The following is a 27,775-nucleotide window of genomic DNA, read 5'->3' on the forward strand; positions in this document are numbered from 1 at the left end:
AGAGAGACTGAATTTGTAATTGATTAACTTCAGCAAATGTGTATATTATTGTTCTTGTAAAAATGTTATTTAATGATTACTTAAAATGTTATGCACTATTTATCTAAAAGTGGAGGAATTGTAGTGTATGTACCTTTAAGAGGAACTATGTTTTTGAAGCCCCTGTATACTGTAGTACCAGTAGTGACCACTCGGGTATATAAGCCAGTGTAGCGTCTTGTGTTTTTTAGTTCACCTCCAGACTTTGTTCAGTAAACACTTGTTAAATCAACTCCTGCATTCCGTGTCTCCATTAACACACGGATCTAACAACACTGAGTCCCCGGAATTCCTTGCAGGACTTGTTCCATCGCTCTTTGCCGTATCGCCGGAGCTGATGCTACTCCAAATACCAGTCGATTATACTGGTAAAGACCTTTGTGAGTGTTTATCGTGAGATACTTCCTAGAGGATTCTTCAACCTCCATCTGCAAATACGCTTGTGCTAGGTCAATTTTTGTAAAACGCTTCCCTCCAGATAGTGAGGCGAAGATATCTTCTTTCCTTGGAAGAGGATATTGTACTGTGTGAAGGACTGGGTTCACCTTCACCTTGAAGTCCCCACAGATGCGAACCTTCCTTGGCTCCTCAGACTTATTGTTTAACGTTTTCTTCATGACGGGAACGATGGGTGTCGCCCACTCGCTCCAGTCTACCTTAAATAATACGCCTTCATTCTCCAGCTCTGCCTCGACGGCTGGGCGAATTGCATATGGTACCGGTCTTGCTTTGAAAAACTTGGGAATTGCATTCTCTTCTATTTTTATCGAGGCGGTTACGCCTTTAAGAGTGCCCAGTTCTTGTTGAAATACCTCTTTGGCGTTAGCTAAGATTGTTGACAATCGTCCAGGAGTGACGTTGTCATCCTTTTTACCAGCCACCGTCAGTGCCTGAATGGAGTGCCAGTCTAAACTTATCTTTCTGATCCATTCACGTCCCAATAACGGTGGTCCACCATCTTGCAGTATGTACAGATACAATTTCTGTCTTTCCTCGCCGTTGTATTCGACAGGCACCCTTATTCTTCCTCTGGGGTATACTTTTTGCCCCGTATACGTCTTCAAGACAATGGATGTCTCTTTCAAGGGTATGTGTGAGAATAGCCGCTCGTAGTCTCGTCGATTCATGACGGTTAGAGCTGATCCTGTATTCAATTCCATTTTGACTTGGGACCCTGCTATCATGAGGGTGACCCAAATGGTTCAGTGATCCTCTTTTGCGATTACGTTGTGAAGTTTGAGACAGCTTAGTCTCTTGTTCCCGGATTCACTATCGCTCATCTGGTCTTCGGAACTACTGTCCGTCATCTTTTGTATTTTCCTGTACGGTTCCTTAGTAGCCTTTTTGTCGTCGTCGGTCTTCTTCCCAGACCTGCAAACTCGTGCAATGTGTCCCATCTTTCCGCATTGCCTGCATATTTTGTCCTTGGACCAGCAGTCCTTCTGGTCATGGGTTGTTCTGCCGCAGCAATAACATTTTGCAAATCCCCGTGTCATTTCGTGGGTGCTGTATTCCTGTGGCTTTTGCTGTATTTCCACAGCTCCACTTGCTGCTGCTTCGTACGATACTGCCACGCTGAAAGCCTTGTCTAGCGTCAGCTCTTTCTCTGAGAGTAACCTCTTCTGGGTTCCTTCACTCAGGAGTCCACAGACAAATTTGTCCCGTAAGGTATCTGCCAGTCCTGCTCCGAACTGGCAGTGCTTTGATAGCTTGCGTAGTTCCGTAAGGTAATCAGCATTGCTCTCATCTTTATGCTGATTTCTCCTGTGGAATTTAAATCTTTCTACTATCCGCAGCGGTGTAGGATTTAGGTGTTCCTGTAGGATAGCAACAATTTTGTTAAAACTCTTCGCCTTCGGTTTGGCTGGTGTAATCAGGTCCCGCAATAGGCCGTACGTTCTTGCGCCCATTAAGTTTAGCAGTACCGATGCCTTTTTCTCATCGGCTACTTCGTTTGCCTCGCAATATACCTCGACTCTTTCCACATACGTGGTCCAGTCTTCTATTGCATTATCGAAGGCAGTGATATTGCCAGTCTTCGGCATCTTGGAAATCTAAGATGGCGCCTCCCGCGCTTTGCCTTCTTCCCCGATTTAACAAAATGGCGCCTCCTGCGCTTTGCCTTCTTCCCCGCTGGATTAAGATGGCGCCTCCCCCCGCGCTTTCTGTCTTCTCCGCTGATGCTAGCGCTGTTGCTGGTGTTTTATGCCTTGATGGCGACGCCCTATGGTCTTCGCGCACTTCCCCCCGCGCTGCTGCTAACGCCGCTCTCCGCGGTTCCCGTGGCAGCTGCAGCTCCTCGCGGCTTTCTGTGCGTTTAATTTTTATTATTTCCCCGTCGTCGGAACAACCCTGCGGGACTCTTGCCTCCCCCTTCTCGGGTCTGTACGCTGCCCGGCTTCGTAGCACCGGCCGCGCCCTGTGTGCTCCACCCTCTCTCTCTCTCCTCTTCCCGACAATGCTGCTCGGCCCCGTTGCAAAGCCACCCGCTCGAGCTCTAGACCGCCGCAGCCCAGGAAGGATCAGTGTACTACCTGCCACCGGCCCGATTAGCTGAAGCACCATCAACAGGATAACCAACCCCCGCTCTCGACAGCCTCTCCTGCAAATCTTCAACTCCGCTGACTCAGAGGCGGATGTCCACGGTCGACGCCCGTTTCTTTTGTTTCTTTCTTCCTTCTGGCCTCGATCTCTGATAACTTCGCTTCAGGGATGGATCCCCATGAGGTGGTGCAGACTGTAGGTAAGTTCGTATTTGCTCGTCGCCAGTATTATGTCCGTGTATAATTGAGACACGGACTGCAGGAGTTGGTTATAACAGGTCTTTACTGAATGGAGGCAACCTGGAACTACTATGCAAATGTTACTACACAGGCTTATATACAGGGGTGGTCACTACTGGTACTGCAGTATACAGGGGCTGCAGAATATAGTTCCTTCTGCAAGTACATACACTACACTCAGGATGTCCCAAAGTGCTTTACCGCCAATGCAGTACTTTTGAAGTGTAGTCATTGTTGTAACAGGAAACGCGGTAGCCAATTTGCACACAGCAAGATCCCACAAATGACCAGATAATCTGTTAGTGATGTTGATTGAAGGATAAATATTGGCCAGGACACCGGGGATATCTCCTCTGCTCCTCTTCGAAATAGTGCCATGGGATCTTTTACGTCCACTTAAGGGCGCAGGCAGGGCCTCAGTTTAACATCTCATCTGAAAGATGGCACCTCCAACAGTGCAGCACTCCCTTGGTATGTTCCAAATATTTTTTTTGTTAAGCAGTGTGTTCAAGGTTCCCATCAGGTAAAGCCCTACAAAACCGAAGTAAGCTGATCCTACTTTAAAGGTAGCCAATAACCAGATTATATCCACAGCAGAAATAATGTCAACTGTTTTTGTGTAGTTATGTCACCTATTTTATTGAGTCAGATCAGTTTCTCCTATACCCAGTGGCTCAGTTGGCAGCACTCTCCCATCTGAGTCAGAAGGTTGTGGGTTCAAGTCCCACTCCAGAGACTTGAGCACAAAAATCTGAGCTGACACGCCAGTGCAGTACTGAGGGAGCGCTGCCCTGTCGGAGGTGCCGTCTTTCAGATGAGACGTTAAACCAAGGCCTGTCTGCGCTCTCTGGTGGACGTGAAAGATCCCATGGCATTATTTCGAAGAAGAGCAGGGGAGTTATCTCCGGTGTCCTGGCCAATATTTATCCCTCAATCAACATAACAAAAACAGATTATCTGGTCATTATCACATTGCTGTTTCTGGGAATATGCTGAGGGCAAATTGGCTGCCGCGTTTCCTACATTACAATATAGTGACTACACTGCAAAATTACTTAATTAGCTGTAAAGCGCTTTGGGACGTCCAGTGGTCGTGAAAGGCACTATATAAATGTAAGTCCTTTCTTTCTTTATACCAAATGTGGTTGTCAACAGTCTGCAGTAGAAGACACTTGGGCGGCATACAGGCAAGTAGGACCACCCACTGGGAACTGGCTTTTTTTTCTCTCCCCCTCTCTTGATGATTTCTGATAGACCGACCACTGGTTTAGTGGGATAGTGGAATCCCTTCTGTCTGGTAAGGTGATACAATCGGCTGATGTTTCTATCGGCTGTGAGATTGCTCTGTTTGTGTGCCTGTAGGACAGCTGAGTCTCGCAGCTGAACGTTTTGTTTGATGCTTCCCCGACTCGACAATCTCCTCAGCAGACCAGTAATTCAGCCAGTTGTGAGACTCAGCTGCTCTACCAGCACCCAGTCTCACCGCTGACAGAAATGCTGCTGGACTGGAAAGATCGCAGATGGAACCGTCTGATGTTATTTCAGTTCGTCAGGATGATCGGTTAAGCAAGGCATCCTGACTAACTGTTACTGAATTTAAAAATAAATCATCATAAATCTCTCCGGATTGAAGAAATAAAACTTATGACAGAACCTGATGAGACAGCACTAGTAAAGAAATTCATCCCTGTCTTAAAAACAGGAGAAAACATTAAAGGCAAGTTGAATTTAAACTGGTCACTGTATCGTGATGCAAATGTTTCAGTGTGTCACTGAGGGAGTGCGGCATTGTTAGATGCTGGCTGGAATTTTCTTTACCTGGGTGCGTCCGGTGTGGGCGGTGGCCATGTCGGGTCGTGACCCCGCTGCTGGCTGCATCCTACTGTTGAAAATGAACTTACCTTAATGGGGCCTATTAAGCCCGCCCAGCGAAATACCCGGCTCAATGAGATGGAGCGGGTCTGGTGATGTCATTCATGACGCGTTTTCAGCCAGTATCTTTAAAGGGACCATGGCCACATTACATTTGAAGTTTTATCTAACATAGTGCTGTCAGTCTTCTACAGCATTGGAGTGCTGCAAACACTGGCAATGACTGCGGAGAGGCAGAGGGCTGCACCGAGATTCTCCGATGACTCCCTCCATATGCTTATGGAGGGAGTTTGAGCACGCAGGGAAGTCCTCTTCCCTTCCAATGGGCGAAAGAGACCTCCGCAAGAGGCCAAGACAGCCTGGTTGCAGATTGCAGAGGAGGTCACAAACAGGGATGTGGTCAGGAGGACCTGGGTGCAGTGCCGCAAACATTTCAATGATCCCATTAGATCATGAAACGTTAGTACAAAGCCATACTGAACCTCATCCTGCTGTGCCTCGCATCACATCCCCATCACTCTGCCTTCGCTACCCTACTCCTGCACATCCTTACTCACACCAGCATACCTTGCACCATCCCTCTCTCTCTCTACATTATCACATCCCCATCTCACTAGCCGCCCCTCACACTCACCCTCATCCTGGTGCAATCATACCAACTAACAACACACAAAGGTAGCCGCTTGGGTGATTTATCCAATGTTTATGCAAAGTTTCTGTTAATGTGCTGTGAAACATAAAAATCTTTATTTTCAACACTTTCCGGTCTTGGACAGATTTGTGTGCACCTCTGAAAGTGGCTTAGTGAGTTGCAGTGAATGTTGAGACATAACGGTACCCCCCACAATGGTGGTGAGTGTGAAAGGAATGGCTTGGACATTGTAGGGATGCTTTATGGTGTTGGTGCGGGGTGGTGCCAACCTGGCGCATCATGTGGCAGCCATATCGGTGTACAGCATAAAGTTAACTAAACCTGGCCATGATGAGGTCATCTCTGGCCTCCTGGATAGCAGTGTGCTCGGGTGCTGATGCCCTGTGTCTTGTGCAGCATCAGGTGATTGAGGAGACGGTTGTTGTTGGTGCTGCTGGTGTTGGGGCTCATTATGGTCCAATTCTGAGTGAAGGGATAATTACTAGTCCTAGCCCCTTTAGGGCTACCCCAGTCAGGCGTATTCCCCAGACGATCACTTTCAGCTAAAGTTTGAGGTAGCCGAATCCTAAAGACGCTTAATTGGGTCTAAAGGTCCAGACTATCTCTCCCTAAAGGAAAGGAACAACCTGACGATGTTACCGTCCTCCAGATAGCAGTTGACGTAAGAAAACTACAAGGCACTTGGTCTGAATATTAAACAAGGCTTTAATCAACTGTTTCACAACATGGCGGTCTAGTTGTCCTTCACTAGTTCCTGTTTACAAAATGTCCTGAGCAAGCTGGGCCCGTGCCCGAGTGTTTATACTCTCCCTGGACAGCGCCACCAGCAGGCCGCCCAGTATTATTTCATAAGTCATTTCTACATGAATGGCAAGATTCATGTCATTCTTCCCGCCTGAAAGATTGGAAGTCCGGTGGCTTCTTTCTACCGAATTAGCCGGACTAAGAATAGGCGCAGTCGTATGGATCTCCGTCAGTGGCTGGAAGGCACGTCTCCTCGGACCGTGTTTTGGTCCCTGGGTTGCTTAGTTCATACCAGCGGGCTGGCAGAGTCCGTGTCGTCTTGATCGACCTGAGGGGGACTGGAAAGATCGTGGCTCCAGGTGCGTTTGGATCTCTGTTGGTAGCCGGAGGGCACATCTCCTCGGACCGTGTTTTGGTCCCTGGGTCGCTTAGTTCGTACCGGCAGGCTGGCAGAGTCCGTGTCGTCTTGATCGACCTGAGGGGGACTGGGGAGATCGTGGCTCTGGGTGCGGGCCCCCACAGGCGCAGAGCTGGCTTCACCCTGCCCAGTAGTCGGTGACTGACCGGCGTCCTGGCTTCGGGTGGCCATCCCACGGGGAGCGCTCTGTTCCCCGGGTTGATCTGGTGGAATAGCTGGCAGATCCCTTGACGTGCCGGGTAGGGCGTCATCCTCAGAGGAGCGCAGGGTATCGGCGTCATTAATACGGATCCCACCATCGATTGGGTCCGTGGGACCGGTTGGTCAGGAACCCTGATCCCGAAGTGGCACTGCGGATTCCCGGCCATCAGGGTACCGCACGTATGCGTACGTGGGATTGACATCCATCAGTTCCACTTCGTCGACAAGGGGATCACTCTTAGAGGATCGGACGAATCTTCGGAGCAGCACGGGGCCAGGAGTTGCCAACCATGATGGTAGGGACGTCCCATGAGTGGAGCGGCGCTGGAACCCGAAGAATCGTTCGTGAGGAGTAGCGTTAGTGGATGTAGAAAGAAGAGACCTGATGGAATGTAATGTGTCAGGGAGCATAGTTTCCCACTGCTGGTCTGATAGGTTGTGTGACCTCAGTGCAAGACGAACAGCATACCAAATGATAGCGTTGTATCTCTCAACCTGTCCGTTTCCAATAGGATGATACGGTGTCGTTCTACTTGTGGCGATTCCCCTTTGGGAAAGATAACTTTTGAGTTTGCTTGACATGAAGGAGGGACCCCGATCAGAGTGGATGAAATTGGCCGTACCGCAAAGGGAAAAGACCTGATCGAGGCATTTGATCACTGTGGAAGTAAGCATATTGGGACAGGGAAAGCAAAGGGAAAGTGTGAATATTCATCCACCATAGTAAGCAAGTAGGTGTTTCGCATTGAGGAAGGCAGCGGCCCTTTAAAGTCAATGATGAGTCGCTGTGTAGCGTGCATGAGCGAGCCATCCTTCGTACAGAAGAATTGCGGTTTTAATTCCGCGCAAATTCTACAAGTGGAGCACGTTCTTCTCACGTCTTCCGTAGAAAATGGGAGATTTTTAGATTGCTCAAAGTGTAACATGCAGGTAATGCCAGGATGGCATAATTCAGTATGAAGATCCGCAAGAGTCGAAGTTGACATGGAAGAGCAGAATGCACGCGTGAGGGTATCCGGGGCCACATTCTATTTGTCGGGTCGATAATGTATGGTGTAGCCAAAGGCGGCCAATTCCATCCTCCAGAGCTGTATTTTGTTATTCTTGATCTTAGTGCGTTTCCGGTTATCCAGCATAAAGGCCACGGAGCGCTGATCGGTTATAAGCGTGAAATGGCAACGAGCAAGAAAATGACTCCATTTACGTACTGCTTCGATGATAGCCGTAGCCTCCTTCTCGACAGGAGGATAATGGAACTCGCTACCCTGCAAAGTTCTGGACAGAAATGCAACGGGTCGACCACCTTGATTCAAGGTAGCCGAGATCGCCACCTCCGATGCATCGCACTCGACCACGAAAGGGAGATTTTCATTAGTGAAGTGAAGCGTGGCTTTTTCCAGTTGTTGCTTGAGGAGGTCGAAAGCTGAAATAGCCGTTGCCTCCAACGGAAATGACTTCGCGTGAAGCAGGGGCTGGATCTTGTCGGAAAAGTGGGGTATCCACTTCGCATAATAGGCGAACATGCCGAGTGCCCGACGAAGAGAGCCGAGATTCGTAGGAGGAGGGAGCTCCTGAAGCGGGCGAAGTCGCTCCGGATCCGGTTTGATGACACCATTGCCCACCCAGTAGCCAAGGATGTTGACTGATGGTACTGATTTCACAGATTTGGACTCATTTAAGGTTAAGTTGCGACGACTGAGAACGTCAAGAAATTTCTGGAGGTTGGCATCATGCTCCTTCTGGTCATGACCAGCAATGGTGATATTATCCAGATATGGAAAAGTGTCCGTTAAGTTCTCCTGTTTGACTAGGCTATCCATTGCCTATTGGAAGACGGCCACCCCATTGGTGACCCCAAATGGAAGGCGACAAAACTGGTAAAGCCGACCATTGGCCTCAAAGACTGTATACTTTTTGTCAGAGTCCTTTAACAGTACTTGATGGTATGCGCTCTTTAAGTTAAAAGTTGAAAATACCTTGTAGTTGGCAAGGTTATTGACCATGTCATCAGTGTGTGGTAGTGGGTAGGCATCCAGGTCAGTATACTGGTCAATAGTTTGCGAGTGATCGATGCAAAGACATTTCTTGTGTTGCTTCAGAGTATTTTTAACAACGACGACTTGAGCCCGCCAGGAATATGAACAATGATACCGTCAGCTAGAAGACGAGAGATCTCTGCCTCGATAAAGGATCGATCATCTTGGCTGAAACGTCATGATTTAGTGACTATGGGCTTACATCGGGGGGAAAGATTGGCAAACAAGGAGGGCTCGTCGAGCGAAGCTGCCGAAAGCGCACAAAAAGGTACTTTGGAAATAGTAAGCTCCGGCTTTTACCCTCCAAACTCGAAAGTGAGTTTTTTGTGTTGTTTCTGGAAATCCTGTCCCAGGAGCACATCACTGCACAGGTTTTTGAGCATCCTGAGCCAGGTGGAGAAATAAGTGCGGCCATTGAGGATAAGGTTGACAAGACAAAAGCCGGAAGAGTTGGTGGACAGTGTCGTCAGAGACATTGCAATTTCCCTGTCCGAGGGGTAAATACACAGTTTTAACTTACTGACAGCCTGCTCACTGATGATGCTGTCAGAGCTGCATGAGTCGATAAGTGCACTCAAAATGTGTCCAGTTACTGAAACCTTCGTGGCTGCATGGGACAGGCTTTGGGGAAAAACAGCTGTGATGGGAGGAGGAGCAGTTTTACCCTTGACAGCTGTAACCTTTGTAGTGGCTCTTGGGGGAGGAGCAGTTTTATAGATAGCAGCTGCAAAACTAACAGGGGCTCTTAACTGGTATACCTTAGAAAAGTGACCTTTCTTACTGCAATGATTGCAGGTTGTGTTACGAGCAGGACAACATTTCCTATAGTGGAATGCACCTCTACAGAAGAAACACTTCCTTCCAGATTGCCAAGATGCCGCTAGGGCAGGGTCGTCATCAGTGAGGGCTTCTAGGGTAGGGTCGTCGTTAGCTAGGATAGAGTCATCATCAGTGAGGGCTTCCGCCCGAGGCCCATTGGACAAGTCACCAAAAGTGATAGCAGCAGTCCGTGCACGCTGTAAAAGATAGGCATCTGCATTTTTTTTGCTAAGTCCAGAGAACATGCCTGGTCATAGGCAGCTTGTAACTTGAGGGTTTTATTCTCCAACAGACACTGGCGTATGAAGGGAGACACAATCACGGATTAACTCCTCCTGGTACTGCTCAGCTGAGACAACTTTGAGATTACAATCCTTGCTGAGCCTGCGAAGCTTTTGAAGGAATTAGTCAAGTGATACCCCGGGTTGTCGAGTTGTGGCCAGTAGATGCCGAGCAAAAATTTTGTTTGGGGCCTTAACATAGTATTTGGATAGCGGAGTCATAGTCTACACAGTCTTCGATATAGTCAAACACATGAAGGGATACATAATTGGCAAGTATCTCTACCTTATCAGGAACATTCTCACCACACACCCTGAGGAAGTTGCTGAAGGTACTATACCAGTGTGTCCATACCTTAGCAGTTGTAGGTGAATTTGGGTCCAGGTCAAGACGGGCAGGTCGGTGTAGTTTCTCCATGATGTATTGATTACTACCTCTGGTTCCCTTCTACCATTTAAGTCGTAGCCGTTTGTTCCCAAAACCACTCGGAGCGTGGAGCAGCAAGCAGTTGATTACATTGATGTAAGAAAACTACTAGGCACTTGGTCTGAATATTAAACAAGGCTTCAATCAACTGTTTCACAACATGCAGGTCTAGTTGTCCTTCACTAGTTCCTGTTTATAAAATGTCCTGAGCAAGCTGGGCCCATGCCCGAGTATTTATACTCTCCCTGGACAGCGCCACCAGCAGGCCACCCAGTATTAATTCATAAGTCATTTCTACATGAATGGCAAGATTCATGTCAGCACTTTTAATAAGTTTAGCTAGACTGTAACGTTCCGGATATCATGAGGATCCGGAAAACTCCCCCAGAATTCTGCAACTCCTCACCAAAGAGTGTACAGAGATTGAGTTCGCGAGTTTGATACAGAAGTATTATGTGAGACAATTCTAAAAATATATAGATTTATTAAAGAACCGACATGTAATTACAGTAGTTGTTTCAATTGTAACATTAACAGTTCCAAAAAGAGAGCTTTTACAATCTTATTATCAAAGATCCTTATTCTCAAATCTTAACTTTGCTACAGTTTTATAGTTCTTAGTCTTATTCAGAATATCCACCAAAATCAAATACAGTACAGTACCTTGATCCCCGAGATACAAAGAGTTGTAGACTTACTGAGCCGCCTCTGAAGCCTGAGAATCGCTTTGCCCCTTTACAGCGAATCTATTATCCCATTAAAAGTTCAATATTTATATCCTTTTTCAGTGGTATTTCCTTTGAAGTTTTCTGCTGATGCAAGCTAATTATCTCTAGTCATTTTTCTGCTGACCCCTGCTATTCTTGCAGTCACCTCAGCTGGTTGCAATGCAGAAATATGTCTCTACCCCAAGTCTCCCAAGCCCACCATAAAAAATGGTGTAACAGCAGGTCCATCTATTTGATGTCATTTTTACCAAGGCCTTCTGTTTGTGTTTTTTTACGAAGTGTAAATTAGAACACCTCAACCAGGGTGATCTATGCAATTCTTAGTCACCTCAGCTGGTTGTAACACAGAATCCTGTCTCTCCTCCCCTCTAGCTGTTCCAAGTTCAACACAAAAATGGTTTGACAGCAGGTGCCTCCTTTTACTTGATGTCATTTTTACGAAGGTATATGTTTCTTAATTTTATGTGCCTGTTTACGAAGTGTAACTTAGAACACCTTAACAGGGTGTACCATTGTCTGCTCCCAAAGATTCAGACCATCGGGAGCCCTTAACCTTCTGTTTCAATAAGGGTATTGATTCAGTGTCAACAACTTGTCTTATCTTAATAGCCTGAATGCTGTTAGCAATACAGCTTCTCCATTGTTGGGTTTCTAGATTTCCAAACCCAGTTTGTCATGTTTTAATAAGGCCAGAATTCTTTCATAGAATGGTATATTTTTCTGAATAGATTTTATGGCTTATTCCTTCACATGAGGACCAAGGTAAGACAGTATAAATGGCACCCATGTTGATGGAATAGATGGTAGGTGAAGTACAGATGACAGAAGCATTCTGTCAATGGTGAGAGAGATCTTCCAATGAGGTGACACTGGGTGGAGACTTTGCTGGAAACACTTGCAGCCTGCAGAATCTGTGCTGGAAATGGACTGAGCAACAGCTTCTACCTGAGGAAAGTGATCATCTCTCGGGTGGGAGCTTTTACTGTACATTTGATGTTGTCAAGTAATCAGCTGGAGCAATGACCACTGAACTCCCGCCTCAGATTGACAGACGTGGTTCCTGAGCTGCATGAATCCTGTGGCCATGCAGGAAAATTTAAAAAGTAAGTGGGGAAAAAAAGGCTCTTAAGTGCCTGTAAACTACATGATAATCATCTCAATTGGGTCCCCCCGCCTCTGCCGGCCGGGTCGCTCCACGATGACAGACGCTCCTGGGGGAAAGGCGTGTGGAAGCGAGGTGACAGCGGGTTGCCGACCTGCTGTCAAAAATTTCAACTGTTCAGGTGGGCGTAAAAGATCGAATGGCACCATTTGAAGAAGAGCAGGGAGTTCTTCCTGAGGGATGAATATTGGTCGGGACACGATCAGCACCATCAAAATCAGATTAACTGGTCGTTCATTCTTTCATTTGCTGTTTGTGGAACCTTGATGTGTGCAAATTGGCTGCTGTCTTTACCCAGATAACAATAGTGATTCCACTTCAAAAGTATTTCACTGTTAGTAAAGTGCTTTGGCATGTTCTGAGGATATAAGGTGCTTATTTAGCCACTTTTGGCTGCTGTGAAAATGGGGCATTAGTGTTGGTCTTTGTGTCCCTGGACAAAGAAGTAGAAGGATGCAACAAGGTTCACAGGATTGCCAGGATACTTATGGACGAGGAGGACATTTGGCCCATCTTAGTTTGTCATTCCAGAAAGACTCTAGAGACTCCACGCCTCCACCCCCCCCCCCCCACTTCTGCATCTAATTGTTTCTTCAATGATTCTAGGGACTCTCTGTGGCAGTCCATGGTCAAATATCCCTAGCTGTTCAGGTTCCAAAGCAGAATTGATCACTTGGTCAATCTACTGGAGAGCTGCTGGATTGCCCTCCTTGTCTTCTTTGAAGTGCATCAAAGCAGCAGTTGCTGCCTTTAGGAGGGGAGAGTTAAAGGGGACAAAAAACTGATAATGTATTGACTGCAGACTAAAATGTTTTGATGTAGTAGAGTAACATTCTTGATACCGAGGCCACAATTTGGTATTGCATTGTACTTATTGTTGCCATTAATTACTTTTTGCACTTTCTTTTCAGGGTGTTGGCTTGTCAGTGCATGGGAACTTCCGGGTGGCAACAGAGAAAACGCTATTTGCTATGCCAGAGACAGGAATAGGTAAAACTGGGAATCTGTTCACAATGTTTAATATGTCAGAGTTTTCTGTGTGCTCATGAAACTGTTTCACTAAAATACGTTTTGAAAATTCCAGAAGTACTTACATTAGTAACTTACAGTTCTTTCAGGTGTATTCTTCTGTAAATGTGTTGTATTTATTCATCCAGGATGGATCTGTTCTGTAAAATACGAGTCAATCTCATGTGGTTTTGTTCGTGGGTACTGTGAGGAAGACTGTGACAAATTGGCAGAAGGGACATTGCTGTATCAAATCTCCAAATACACAGGCATTTAACGTGAGATTCAGCGTGCTGGCTAAAAGGTACCCTGACCCAGGGTGGAACCCTTCTCCTGGATCTCAGATGGACAACATCACGTGTTTCTTCTGTGATTCCTCGTGACAGTATCCCTGTGAACCATGGTCACAATGTTTTGGGCCAAGTTATCTATATCTAACCCTCAAATAGGCTCAGTATCCAGGTTCTACCGACACTCAACAGATCCCTTGTACAATATACTAGCTGTAGACTTGGTTGTACGTTCACAAATCTTTGAAGGTGGCAGGACAAGTTGAGAAGGCTGATAAAAAAGCACACAGGATCCTTAGCTTTGAGGTTAGGATCAGATCAGCCATGATCTTATTGAATGGTGGAGCAGGCTTGAGGGGCCGATTGGCCTACTCCTACTCCTATTTCTTATATGTTTATAAATAGAGACATAGGCCCCGATACTTACGGGGAGGGTGTGGGGGAGCGCGGTAGTGCGGGGGGGATCCTGGAGAGGCGGGGGTCCTGCCGAAGTTAATGCAGGAACACATTCTAATTTTCTTCTTCTGTTTCCCGCCCGGCAGCTGGCAAGATTGACAGATGGCCAGCTGCCGGGCAGGAAAACCAGCAGCAGGAGGCCGTAACCGGGGACCCGGAGGGCCAGCCATGGCGAGGGAGGGAGGGATTGGGGCTTGGTGTGGGGTTTGGGGAAAGTCCGGCAATGTTGAGGGAAAAATCGGGGGGGGGGGGGCGGAGGCGGAGGAGGGGTGGGGGAGTTGTCCGATTGAAGCAGCGAGAAGAGGCTACGATTGGCAGAAGGAAGGCCAAAGGCTTCTTTGAGGGGCTGGGGGTAGCACCCCTGCTCCTCCTGGCCCCCAAGGACTGCTCTAAAAAGCACTAACCTCTTGGAGCTGGCTGCTCTCGTCTCCATTTTGCTGCCTGGTTTCCCGAGCCCTGGGAAATCCGACCGGCAGCTGTTAATTTTAAATCAGGTTCCCAATTGCACTGTGGGAGCCTGATTTAAATGTGATAATGAAGTGTCCCGCCACTCCATAAAGGGACACACACACGCCACGCAACCCGCCGCCATAAAAATGGCGGCAAGGGCCTATGCGGCGGATTGGGAACACCTTCCCTGATTTTTATGTTTTAACCCCATCATATCGAGGCCATAGAGTACAAAATCAAGGAAGTTATGCTTAGGCCCCAACTGGAGTATTGTGTCCAATTCTGGGCACTGCACTTTAGTAAGGATGTCAGGGCGTTAGAGAGGATCCAGAGGACAATTACTAGAATGGTATCAGGGATGTGGGACATCAATTTCGTGGAGAGACTAGAGAAGCTGGGACTCCTTTCCACAGTGGAGTGGGAGGTAGCTGTGAGAGTCAGTGAACTTATACTGGTCTATCCCTAGAAGTGGAGGAACCCAAACTGTGCATCGGTGAGCAGATTATTGCCGAGTAAATGCCACTTGATAGCATTGTTGACTGCTCCCTTCATCACATTGCTGATGATTGAGAGTAGATTGATGGGGCGGTAATTGGCCGGGTTGTATTTGTCCTGCTTTTTGTGGACAGGACATACTTGGGCAATTTTCTATTGTCAGGTAGATGCCAGTGTTGTACTGGAAGAGCTTAGCTATGCACGGCTGTTTTTGAGCACAGGTCTTCAGCACTACAGCCGTGTTACTGTCGGGCCCATAGCCTTTGCTGTGTCCAGTGCACTCAGCCGTTGATGTCAAGTGGAGTGACTCAAATTGGCTTACTTTCCCTAAACGTCATTAGTGAACCAGTTGGGTTTTTATGGCAACCAACAGCTTCATGGTCACTTTTATGGTACCAGCTTTTTATTTTTACTGGTCCAGTAACATAATCACTGCACTACCATACTCTTGTATGCAATTGGATGCAGTGTACATGGACTTTAGGAAAGCTTTTGACAAGGTACCACACAGGAGACTACTAGAGAAGATTAAGGGGTTTGGAATTAGAGGGAGGATAACAAACTAGATTATAAATTGGTTAATTTAAAACAAAAATTCTGAACGGGTGATGTCTGCCTTTTGGGGAAACCTCATGTTCAAAAAATGTTGCTGATATTAAAATGTCCAAGGAATTGGATATCTGTAAGAGAGCAGTGACTTTGCCTGATTCATATTCTCCATATTGAGAGAGACAAAAGCATTGTGAAATTAATGTAATAAAGGTGGGACATGAAAATAGTACTGAAGTTTGAGTGTTAACTGACTTAACAGCATTTTGAAATCTTTGAGCATTAGTAGAAATTCTAGATTGAATCCCAACGCAACCCCTCTCCTCTGTAAAAGACGAAAACCATGAATGATAATTTGTGGTTTAAGGCACATTTTGTGGTTTCATATTTTGCTTTGAAGTTCATAGCATTTAATATCTGAGCACATTCCATTCTAGTTAACATTTTTTCATTAAAAACTGTGCCCATTGAAGGATGCCAAAATGACTGGAAGTTAAAATACAATAGATTTAATAGAAATCCAAATTCTATCTCTCCTACATTAACAACAAAGAACAGTTCCACAAGCTCCACAACTAAATGCTTATGTCTTACATTTTTTCTAATTGTGGTGAATGGAGATGGGAAATAAGCAGCTTATGGTCCATTATACAATGTTTCTGCTTTTATGGGCTCTAGCATTAACAAAAGCTTATTTGATGTTGTTGCATGACTCACACTTTAACCAAGATTGTTAGTTGCTTCTTGGTGCCGGTCCTTCTATTACAGTTCTCAGTGGTGATGTAGATCCGAGAACATTGGCTGTCCTGGCTTTGAACTCTCTGAAAAGTCTTCCTCAAAAAATGAGATCAAAAGTTCAGGTCAGGTTTAGCATACACAGTGTAATGGATTTGTTTGATAACATTGTCTCTTTTAATGCAGCTTAGCTCTGTGTAGCATACCGATACACAACTGAAACCCGATAAAGACATAACTGGTTTGGCAGGAACTTTGGTGCTTCAATTAGAAAGATACTTGTAACTTGGGAATCAGTCATTTTGCATCTGAATATCAAATGTTACAAAATACACTGGCGATAAATATCAGCGGTCTGTCCCAGGCATGTGCAATTCAGTGTCCTAAGTACATTGAGGCATGTGGGATGGCCGGTGAATCCATCAGACTCCCTAATAATTTCAATGAGGGGGCCAGGCGCTGAAAATAACGCAAAATTGTCTTCTGGAGCTCACTGGGGAGCCTTAGGAGAGGAATTTGTCAGAGATTTTCTGAAATTGGTCAAGCTTTTTTCTCTCTCGGTTTTTAGCTTCCATTAAGAGACCCTTAATACAGCTGTTTCTGCCTGAAATAAACAGAGCACTTAAGATGCTATAACCGGCAACTTTGAAATTGACGTCAATGCAAATGGATAATCATTATTGCTTTTAGGGCAATATCAGTGACTGCCTGTTTTAGACATGGATGTTTTAAGTGGTGTGGACTGTTCTGTACTTTTAAATGAGGAGTCTTATGTCTAGATCAAAAGGCCCAGATTATGAAATAACATGTGGAGTCATGCAGTTCTTTGGAATTTTAGTCTCAAACACCATAGGGGTAGGTTTTCTGTCGTTTAATAACTGAGACCAGTGTTCTAGTTGGGACTTCTATGAGCCAGTTGATACTGATGACACAATTTGGGTGAAGTCAAACATAATCTAAAATTGTACCGAGTTAAATAGCTTTACTGCTCCACGAGACTGTTGAATTCAACCACGTGGAATATATTTGGGCTTCTTTTCCGCTTTTAATAGAGGAGTCTATAATGCCAAGTGGCACTACCTTGTTTAATGGTACTGTTCCACCCCATTATAAGACGCTCCAGTACATGGGGAGCCAATCTATATCACAGTGCAGGTTGGCTTCTGTTAAAATCCATGCTCTTGTCTGTCTACATTTAGGCAATATTATTTTAGACTCCATCCAGAGAGGAACTCTTAAATTCTGCAGTTTAAAATACATCAGTTCGAGCACCTGCATTAAGGAGCACACACTGTGAAACCATTAGATTGTCTGAGCACTCTCTCATTTTAGAAATTATTAAAAAGTCACTTTAACAGAATTCCAATCTGCCCCATGTCACTGCAGGAGATTGTTCTTTTCAAAATGAAAGGTATTGAAATTCCCACTGGCAGCTACAGTGTCTGCATATCTTATAAATGGCAGGATTAATAATAACTATTATAAGCCAATGCTTGGCTGTAGCCAGGGAGGGTATAATGTATTTGTAATATATACTATTTCTTAATAACTATCACATTTTCAGTAATTTGTGTCAGTTAGTTCAAAGTGTGGATTTCCTCATGTCAACAAATGGAATGCACTCCCCATCAGTTACGGTAGGACTGTGTGGTTTTAGTTCTCTACAAATATTTGAAGATGTCCTTTCTAGGTATCTTTTTCATACATTAGAATAGGTGTCCGTATGCAACAGTGAAGATCTCTAATATAATATACAAACAGAAAATGCTGGAAATACTCAGCAGGTCAGGCAGTATCTGTGGAGAGAGAGAAACAAAGTTAACGTTTCAAGTCGATGACCTTTTATCAGAACATACAATGACAATCTCTGTCTATTAACTTATCAATTAAAATATAATTTTTTAATACTCATTTGCTACCCTCTGCATAAGTTAGGAGAAGTCAAAAATCCACCCAGGGAGGGGGAGGGGATCGAGAGTAGGGAAAGAGAGAACTGAACTAAAAGTCTGAAATTAAATTTCAATTTGTAAAACATTATCATCTTCATCTTTACTTGTTTTGAAAAAGCTTTAGAAGTGATGTATATTTCTTCATTTGTGTTTTATTGCAGCATTCTGTTTGTCCTTGTATTTAGTTGGATTTCCTTTTTATTTTGCTGTGGATAACTGCAATGATGGTGGACACAGCAAAATCTTGTTAGAACATAAACATTTTAATATCCGAGAATGGATTCCTGATGTAATTGAGAAAAGAATCTGAAAGCAATGCAACTTTTTTTAAAAACTGCTAGGCAATAAAGAATAATAGGAAAGTGGAGCCAAAACATTCCTTACCTTGAATGTATGGCACGTTTCCCAGGAGCAGAGTCCTGATGTGTACCTGAAAGTGGGCTAAATGCATTGACAAACAAACTAAGATTAACATTATTACAAACTTGCCCTTTATGGCATGGAGGAATATTGAAATGTAGATTGCATTTTGTAATGCTTGTGTACTTAACAGTAGCTGAGTGCAAACTATTGGCACCAGAGAGAGAAAGCACTGGGGGAGGGGGCACTGTCAGGGCAACGAATGGGCACTTATCTCCGGGATCTTCTGTACGTGACACAGCCACGCTGAATGCTACCATTTTGATTGTTACTTGCTAAATCTTTCCTCATCTTGCTAAGCAAACTTACAAAACCAGCTGGTGCGGATCTTTGAGCTTCAGGCATGTTTGTTGGCAAAGACAACTGTATAGAGATTGGTGCGCGATGAAATGGAGGATACAAAGATTGGCAATAATATCAGTAATCTACGAGCTCAGCACTGGTGTGGGAAATGTTCCAGTACTTTTTATTACAGATTTAAAACATGGTATTCATGTGCTAGCAATGAGGGTCTAAAACATTTTTGATATTAACAGACATTATAGTGTTGAGGGTTTGCAGCATACTGTGCAAGTCTGGTCTTCCAGCTCCGTGTGCATTCTGGCATTTCACCAATTACAGAAGTTACAAGACAAAAAAATTCAATTTTTTTAAACGAACCAAAAGCTGTGTAAAATTAAATACTGTGTTTTTAATGGCGCTACGCTGAGAACAGGCCGCTTAATTTGCAATATTTCCAATTCTGAAACTCACTACAACACTGAATAAAAAAATATGTAGTGAAAGCGAAAATCAAACAAAACAAAACATTTGCTTAGACGATGTATCTTAATTTGATTTTGAGCACCTAGTATATGTGGGACCACCTTTTTTTTCCAAAGGAAATCTTTTAAATGGTTATCTATTTAAAACTGCATATTTTTACACAATTTAAATTAAAATATATATATATATATATATATTCGAAACTATTTTCATGGTTAAATAGAGAAGCGTTGTTGGTCTGATCTATTTGTTACATTCCAAATTGAGTTGGTGCTTTTCATTTCCCCCCAAATGAATGTATTTATGCTAAAATGCAGCCAATGTCACCATAATAATTTGTTTCATTTCCGGTAATGAGGTGAATCACTTCTATGTAGTAGGGAGTGCGAGGTTCTGGAACTCTCCATTCCACTGACTCTGGCACCTCTGCAATCCCCCCTCCCCCCACCGTTGGCAGCCGTGCCGTCAGCAGGTAATCCTCACGCTCTAGAATTTCCTCCCTAAATCCCTGTGGCTCATCACCTCTTATAGAGTTATACAGCACAGAATGAGGCCCTTCGGCCCATTGTGTCCATGCCGGCCATCAAGCCCTGTCTATTCTCATCCCATTTTCCAGCACTTGGTCCGTAGACTTGTATGCTATGGCGTTTCAAGTGCTCATCTAAATGCTTCTTGAATGTTGTGAGGGTTCCTGCCTCTACCACCCTTTCAGGCAATGAGTTCCAGATTCCAACCACCCTCTGGGTGAATAAGTTTTTCCTCAAATCCCCTCTAAACCTCCTGCCCCTTATCTTGAAACTATGCCCCCTCTACTAAGGGGAAAAGTTCCTTTCTATCTACCCTTTCTATGCCCCTCATAATTTTGTACACCTCAATCAGATCCCCCCTCAGCCTTCGCTGCTCTAAGGAAAACAACCCCAGCCTGTCCAGTCTCTCTTCATAGTTGAAGCGCTCCAGCCCAGGTAACATCCTGGTGAATCTCCTCTGCACCCTCTCCAATGCAATCACATCCCGCCTATAGTGTGGCAACCAGAACTGCACACAGTATTCCAGCTGTGGCCTAACTAGCGTTTTGTACAGCTCCATCATAACCTCCCTGCTCTTATATTCTACGTCTCGGCTAATGACGGCAAGTATCCCATTTGCCTTTTTAACCACCTTATCTACCTGTCCTGCTACCTTCAGGGATCTATGTACATGCACACCAAGGTCGCTCTGATCCTTTGTCCTTCCTAGGGTCCTACCATTCATTGTGTATTCCCTTGCCTTGTTAGTCCTCCCAAAATGCATCACCTCACACTTTTCAGGGTTAAATTCCATTTGCCACTGTTCTGCCCATCTAACCATCCCGTCTATATCATCCTGTAGCCTGAGGCTTCCCTCCTCGCTATTTACCACTCCACCAATTTTCATGTCATCTGTGAACTTACTGATCATACCTCCTACATTCATATCTAAATCATTAATGTACACTACAAACAGCAAAGGGCCCAGCACCGATCCCTGTGGTACACCACTGGACACAGATTTCCAGTCACAAAAACAGCCTTTGACCATCACCCTCTGCCTCCTGCCACTAAGACAATTTTGGATCCAATGTGCCAAATTGCCCTGGACCCCATGGGCTCTTACCTTCTTGACCAGTCTCCCATGTGGGACTTTGTCAAAAGCCTTACTGAAGTCCATGTAGACTACATCAACTGCACTACCCTCATCCACACACCTAGTCACCCCCTCTTAAAATTCAATCAAATTGGTCAGACATGATCTCCCCCTGACAAAGCCATGCTGACTATCACTGATTAATCCCTGCCTCTCCAAGTGGAGACTAATTCTGTCCCTCAGAATCTTTTCCAATAATTTCCCTAATGTTAGGCTCACTGGCCTGTAATTCCCTGGTTTATCCCTACTACCCTTCTTGAATAATGGTACTATGTTAGCTGTCCTCCAGTCCTCTGGCACCTCCCCTGTGGCCAGAGAGGTTCGGAAAATTTGTGTCAGAGCCCTTGCAATCTCCTCCCTTGCCTCACACAGCAGCCTGGGATACGTCCCGTCAGGGCCTGGGGATTTATCCACTTTTACGCCCGCTAAAACTGCTAGTACCTCCTCCCTCTCAATACTAATTTGCTCAAGTATATCACAATCCCCCTGCCTGATTTCTATGCCTACATCGTCCTTCTCCATAGTGAACACAGATGCAAAATATTCATTTAAAACTTCACCTACATCTTCCGGCTCTGCACACATTGCCACTTTGGTCCCTAATAGGCCCTACTCTTTCCCTGGTTATCCTCTTGCCCTTAATATACTTATAAAACACCTTGGGATTTTCCTTTATTTTGCCCGCCAGTGTTTTTTCATGCCCCCTCTTCGCTCTCCTAATTTCTTTTTTTAAGTACTCCCCTGCACTTTCTATACTCCTCTAGGGCTTCCACTGTTTTTGGTCCTTTGTATCTGCCAAAAGCCTCCCTTTTTTCCCTAATCCATTCTTGTATATCCCTTGACATCCAGGGTTCCCTGGGTTTGTTGGTTCCACCCTTGACCTTTACAGGAACATGTTGGCGTTGTACTCTCTCTATTTCCTTTCTGAAAGACTCCCAATGCTCTGATGTGGATTTTCCTACAAGTAGCTGATCCCAGTCCACTTTGGCCAGATCCTGCCTTATCATAATAAAATCGGCCTTCCCCCAACTTAGAACCTTTATTTCCGGTCCATCTTTGTCCTTTTCCATGACTACCTTAAATCTCACTGAATTATGGTCACTGTCACCAAAATGCTCTCCTACTGACACTTCTACCACTTGCCCGGCTACATTCCATAGAATTAGGTCTAGTACCGCCCCCTCTCTTGTAGGACTTTCTACATGCTCGCTCAAAAAGCTCTCCTGGATGCACTTTAAGAATTCCACACCCTCTAAGCCTTTCACACTCTGACTATCCCAGTTAATATTGGGGAAGTTGAAATCCCCTACTACTATTACCCTATTATTTCTACACTTCTCTGAAATTTGCCTACATATCTGTTCCTCTATCTCCCCCTGACTGTATGGGGGCCTATAGTACACTCCCAGCAAAGTGCTTGCCCCCTTTTCGTTTTTAAGTTCTATCCATATGGCCTCATTAGAGGAACCTGCTAAGATATCATCCCTCCTTATAGCAGTAAGTGACTCCTTGATTAATATTGCGACACCCCCTCCTCTTTTACACCCCCCTCTGTCTCGCCTGAAGATTCTATACCCCGGAATATTGAGCTGCCAGTCCTGCCCCTCCCTCAACCATGTCTCTGTGATAGCAACAATATCATACTCCCATGTGTTCATCAACACCTTCAATTCATCTGCCTTACTCGCAAGACTCCTTGCATTAAAATAAATGCCATTCAGCCTTGCCATATTCCCTTGTGCCATTACATATTTGCTCTGCCTTCCAGGCTGACTTGTTTTTTTCCTCTATATTTGGCTGTGCATCACCCCCTACTATAGCTCCACTCCGTATCCCATCCCCCTGCCAAGTTAGTTTAAACTCCCCCCCCCCCCGCCCCCCGCCCCCCACACCCGCAACAGTACTAGCAAACCTCCCCGCAAGGGTGTTGGTCCTGTTCCGGTTCAGGTGCAACCCGTCCGACTTGTACAGGTCCCACCTTCCCCAGAAGCAGACCCAGTGAGCCAGGAAACTAAAGCCCTCCCTCCTGCACCAACTCTTTAGCCACGCATTCATCTGCTCTATCCTCCTATTCCTATACTCACCAGCACATGGCACTGGGAGTAATCCAGATATTACAACCTTTGAGATCCTGCTTTTTAATCTGCTACCTAGCTCCCTAAATTCTTGTTGCAGGACCTCATCCCTCTTTCTACCTTTCTGTTCCTTTTTAAGTGCTTCCTTCAAACCCACCTCTTTGACCAAGCTTTTGGTCACCCATCCTAATATCTTTTTTGGCTCGGTGCCTTCTGTAAAGTATTTTGGAAGGCTTTTCTATGTTAGAGGCTACTTATAAGTGCAGGATTGTTGTTGTCGTCATCTATGTCTATATTTTTCTCCGGTTCAGCATCTCACCATAGGTGAGCGCTCACCTCCATGACATGCCTTGACCTGCCCAATAGGTCATTTTAGTGATCTTAGCGATTGAACAGAAAGTCCTTGTCACTGTAGTTTGGTTTATCTTCCTTGACTTCGGAAGGCAGTAGAATAAACTCTTCACTCTTCCGTAACTTCGGCTAAAAACTACCAGTTAAATTAAACAGTAAATGTACAAATTAACAGAACTAATAATACACAGTAGAGACAGGCTTAACAATCTCTCTTTGTAGGATAGAAAATCTGCAGTCACTGTAAACTGGACTGGACACTGAATGCCTATTTTTTGTTGACCATCCACGGCATCTCTCGAGCCTATCTATTACTTCATTTTGAATCAAACGGGTGGAGAAATACTTTTCAGAAATTGGCTGGGGTGAATAATATTTAAATTTGTGTCGATTAAACATCAAAGGAGCTGCAAATGAAACCTATATGCACGCAATATAACCCACAAGATGCTTACATTTAAATTGAATGGTTTGGGCTTTCCCTCAGATCCCTGGCCAGATACAATATCTATATCCTGGTTGTTCTTGATTTGATTGTGTGTCAAAACAAGGTAGGCCATTTTCTGTGAGCGTATCTAGTGTTTGACCCTATATATACACCACAAAAAGAAAGAAGCCAATACCATGATACATCATTGGCTAAAATTGTCACCAAGTGGTTGAACCTGTTCTCTTAGGTCATTTTCTCCCTTTCTGCATTTAATTTTTTCATCATTATTTTAATTGTGCCAGCGAGGGATTAAGTGGATTTAGTCACATCAGTCATGATACCTTCATTCTGCGGCAATCCGCTGTGCCAGCTGCATTTCAGCCACCACAGAAAACCAATGGGTGGCTACTGGGCGACGAGGGCTATCCGCTGATGACATGGCTCATGATTCCGATGCGCAAACCACGCACACGTGGACGGCCTGTATGCAATGGAAGCCATGCTGCAATACAAAATGTGACAGACTAAACCATTGGCTTGCTGAAACATGCTTCCGCTGCCTGGACCTCTCTGGAGGAGCTCTGCAGTACTTGGTAGAGCGGGTGTCAAGATTCATGGTGGTCTGTTGCATGCTGCACAACCTCACCATCATGAGGGCACAGCCCTTGCCATCAGCTATACGGCAAGCAGCTGAGGAGGAGGAAGGGAGGAGGCAACCTAGACAACCCCTATCTGGCCAGGCTGTCTGGAGAACTCATCCAAGTGCGATACCAAGAACCGCAACCCCAATTCCACAGTCCCACACCTAGCCTTCCCTCTGTCACTGACCATCACAGCGCCCACTTGGCCACAATGCAAAAATAAAAGCCTCCACAAAATAAACATTCCAAACTAAATTTATAAATCAAATCATGCCATATTGCATACAAACATTAAACTAATCAGCGTTGTGCATTCCCTTAGTGCCTGTCTCCCGTGTGCCTTTGCTTGTCCACATGCTCCTACGCAGTGCTACCCCAGTGTCTGCAGCATGGCTTGTGGAAGGCTGATGACTTTCAGTGGAGGAGACTGCAGATGGCCTGGCAGGATGACCTCAAGCAGCTCTGGGCCTAGAAAGCTCCGCTGCGGACTGCACCATTTCCGCATAGGTGGCAGCAGTCTGGGCTGGCTTGCTGGCTGACGGACAACAGCAAGGGCGCTGGTGGAGTGGCAGTGGTGGGAAGATGAATGCTGCCACTCCCCCGTGGTGGCACCTCCGCAATCCTAGTAATCTGTTGGAGGACAGATTGCTGAACTGTTGTGACACCCTGCAAGCACCTTTGAACACTGTAATCCACAACCATGATGGCAGCAGTCTGAGCTGGCATGGCAGCATGTTAACCTTGCATGACAGCAGTCTAAGCTTCCACTGCAGCACTTGGACGTTGGGTGCTTGCTGCTTGTGCTGCAGTGGAAGCTGAGCCATCAGCCATCAAATGCTGCATCATGGTTGGCCCCACAAGTGTGCTACTGGAGTTGGCCACCACTTCCTTGCTGGAAAGGATGGGCGCCAAGCTCTGCACAAAACCCTGTGCCAAGTTGGTGCCGGACTCCTTCATGCTTCTTGACATTGCACGCAGGCTTCCCAATGCACCAAGCATTTTGTTGTGTACACCCATGTAGCCTGGCCCATCGAAATCCTCTTCTGAGTCCTCTGCAGCATAACTTGTGTGCAACCTCACCCTCCGGCAAGCTGGCACCTGTGCTATCCTTGCCCCCTGCCCTGGCTGCAGGCCACTCATGCCCAGTGTCTCATCACCTGCAGATTCCGCCTCTGTGGTAGCCTCTAAATTACACAGAGTGTCAGTATCTGAGCTGGTGGTTGCGAGTGTGAAATCAAGTGACATTGTGTCTTCATCATCACTCTCTTCTTGCTCTTCCACCACTGCCTGGCCAGATTACAGTTCCTGGGTATCTGAAAGGAGAACGGCACAAGGGTAAGGGTGTGGAGGGGGTTAGGGGAAGTAAAAGGTGCATGCTTACACCATCTGTAGCTTGTAAATCAGAAGAGATTGTGGGATGAAGAGGAAGTGACATGTGAGAAGGAGGATTAGGTGTGTGGATACCGTCATCTTAGATGGTTTCAGCCCCGCCGTTGGCCACAGCCTCAGCAATGGCCGTTCCAATAATGGCCAGCACCGTCTCCTCCATAGGGTTAGGAGATGCAGGCGTGCCTGTCCCCCGCCAGTTAGCACCTGATGCCTCCGATTGTGCGCCACCTTGTTCTGCAAGAGAGAGGGAAGTGTGTCAGTGAGTGTGATGCAATCTGTTTGGGTGATGTGCCTGTCATAGTTGAATAGCTGGCAGTGTGTTCAAGCTGTGAGATGTGGGTGTGAGGCTTGCAGCAGTGCTAAGTGCGTGAGGGTGAGGTGAAGCTATGAATGTGAGATATGAGTCCTGATTGATAGAGATCGTTAGTAGGTGAGTGATGGGGGTGTGGAGTAGGTGAGTGATGGGGGTGTGGTGCATTGAGCTGTGTGTGAGGCTAGTGGTGCAGTTGGTGGGATATGGCATTTGAAGATACATTCATTGACCTTGACCATTCGTGTGAGGTCATTGAACTTCTTGCGGCCCTGCATCCAGGTCCTGAGGGCTTGACTCCCGATATTGACCTCCACAGGTATCTGCTCCAACTGCCTTCTGAGCATGTCTGGAGAGCCTCCTGCCCCCCTGCAGATACAGGACCTCTTTCCTCCTTTCCATCTTCTCCACCAAGGCCTCCAGTGCAGCGTTTGAAAACCTTGGAGCACACTCTCTCAATGTTGTGCCAGTCCTCACTGTTTCCCAGGACAGATTCACTTGCTGAACAACTGCCAGCACCTGGTCCAGGCTAGCTTTAAGCAGTGCAGGCTAGCTTTAACTGGTGTTAGCAAGTTACAATTTTGGGCCCACTGCTGATGTGTGCAGCCAATAAACAGCGCGGTCAGCGCTGGCTGCACGCTGCAATCATTCAAATAAGCAGGCAGCTGGCATGCTGCCTGCATTGCACTGAATGGGCACGGGTTCATCGCGATCCCCGCACCCATTTTCGGGGGCTGTCGAATTTAGCCCCCATAGTGTCTTTAATGTAGAAAAGCATTCCAATGCACTTCACAAAGGTGTAATAAAAAAAGAATGTTGAGCCAAAGAAGGAAATATCCGGAGGATGACCAAAAGCTTTGTCAAAGAGGTGGGTTTTAAGGAGGGTCTTAAAGTAGGAGGGAGAGGCAGAGGGAATTTCAGAGCTCGGAACTTAGACAGCTGAAGGCACAGTCACCAATAGTGGGGCGAAGGGAGTGGGGGGGGATGCACGAGGCCACAGTCAGAGGAACAGAGTGTTCAGGGAGGGGGGGGTTGTAAGACTGGAGGAGCTCACCGAGATAGGGAGGGGCGAGGCCATGAAGGAATTTAAACACATGGATTAAAAAAATTATATTTGCGGCATTAGGGGACTGGGAACCAATGTAAGTCAGTGAGGACAGGTGATGGGTGAGTGGGGCTTGGTGCAGGATAGGATACAGGCAGCAGAGTTTTGGATGAACTGAAGTTTTCAGAGGGTGGAATTTAGGAGGCTAACTAGGAGAGCATTGCCGTAGTCAGGTTTGGAGGTGACAAAGACATGGATGAGAGTTTCAGTGGCAAATGGGCTGAAGTAGAGGCTGAGGAGTGGAAATAGGCTGTCTCTGAAGGAGTATATGAGGTCAGACTCTCAGCTTGGACCGACTAGGATGCTGAGGTTGCTAACAGCCTGGGTCAGTCTGAGATGGTGGCCGAGGAGGGAGATGGAATTGATGGCAAGAGTAGGAGGATAAAGATGATGGTTTCAGCCTTTTGAATGTTTAGCTGGAGGAAATTGTGGCTGATGCAAGACTGGATGTCAGGCGAGCATTGACAACACGGGGATTGGAAGGGGTCAAAAGAGCTAGTGGAGAAGTAGAGGTAAATTTCATCAGCGTACAT

General features: G+C 45.9%; 1 protein-coding gene across 3 annotated transcripts in view; it reads left to right on the forward strand.

The window, feature by feature from the left end:
- hibch (3-hydroxyisobutyryl-CoA hydrolase) overlaps positions 1-27,775 on the forward strand; it is a 164,300-nt gene that overhangs the window by 100,047 nt on the left and 36,478 nt on the right. For all 3 annotated transcript variants that reach the window (XR_015078145.1, XM_085985867.1, XM_085985868.1), the window contains exon 7: positions 13,074-13,152. Coding sequence is in view for 2 of the 3 variants with exons in the window: in XM_085985867.1 (XP_085841993.1) it covers positions 13,074-13,152 (79 nt within the window). In the remaining variant the exon portion in view is untranslated. The remainder of the gene's footprint in view (positions 1-13,073; positions 13,153-27,775) is intronic.

Source organism: Somniosus microcephalus, chromosome 4 (assembly GCF_052327205.1).
Source record: "Somniosus microcephalus isolate GS21.2 chromosome 4, FLI_Smic_1.0, whole genome shotgun sequence".
NCBI classification, from domain to species: Eukaryota; Metazoa; Chordata; class Chondrichthyes; order Squaliformes; family Somniosidae; genus Somniosus; species Somniosus microcephalus.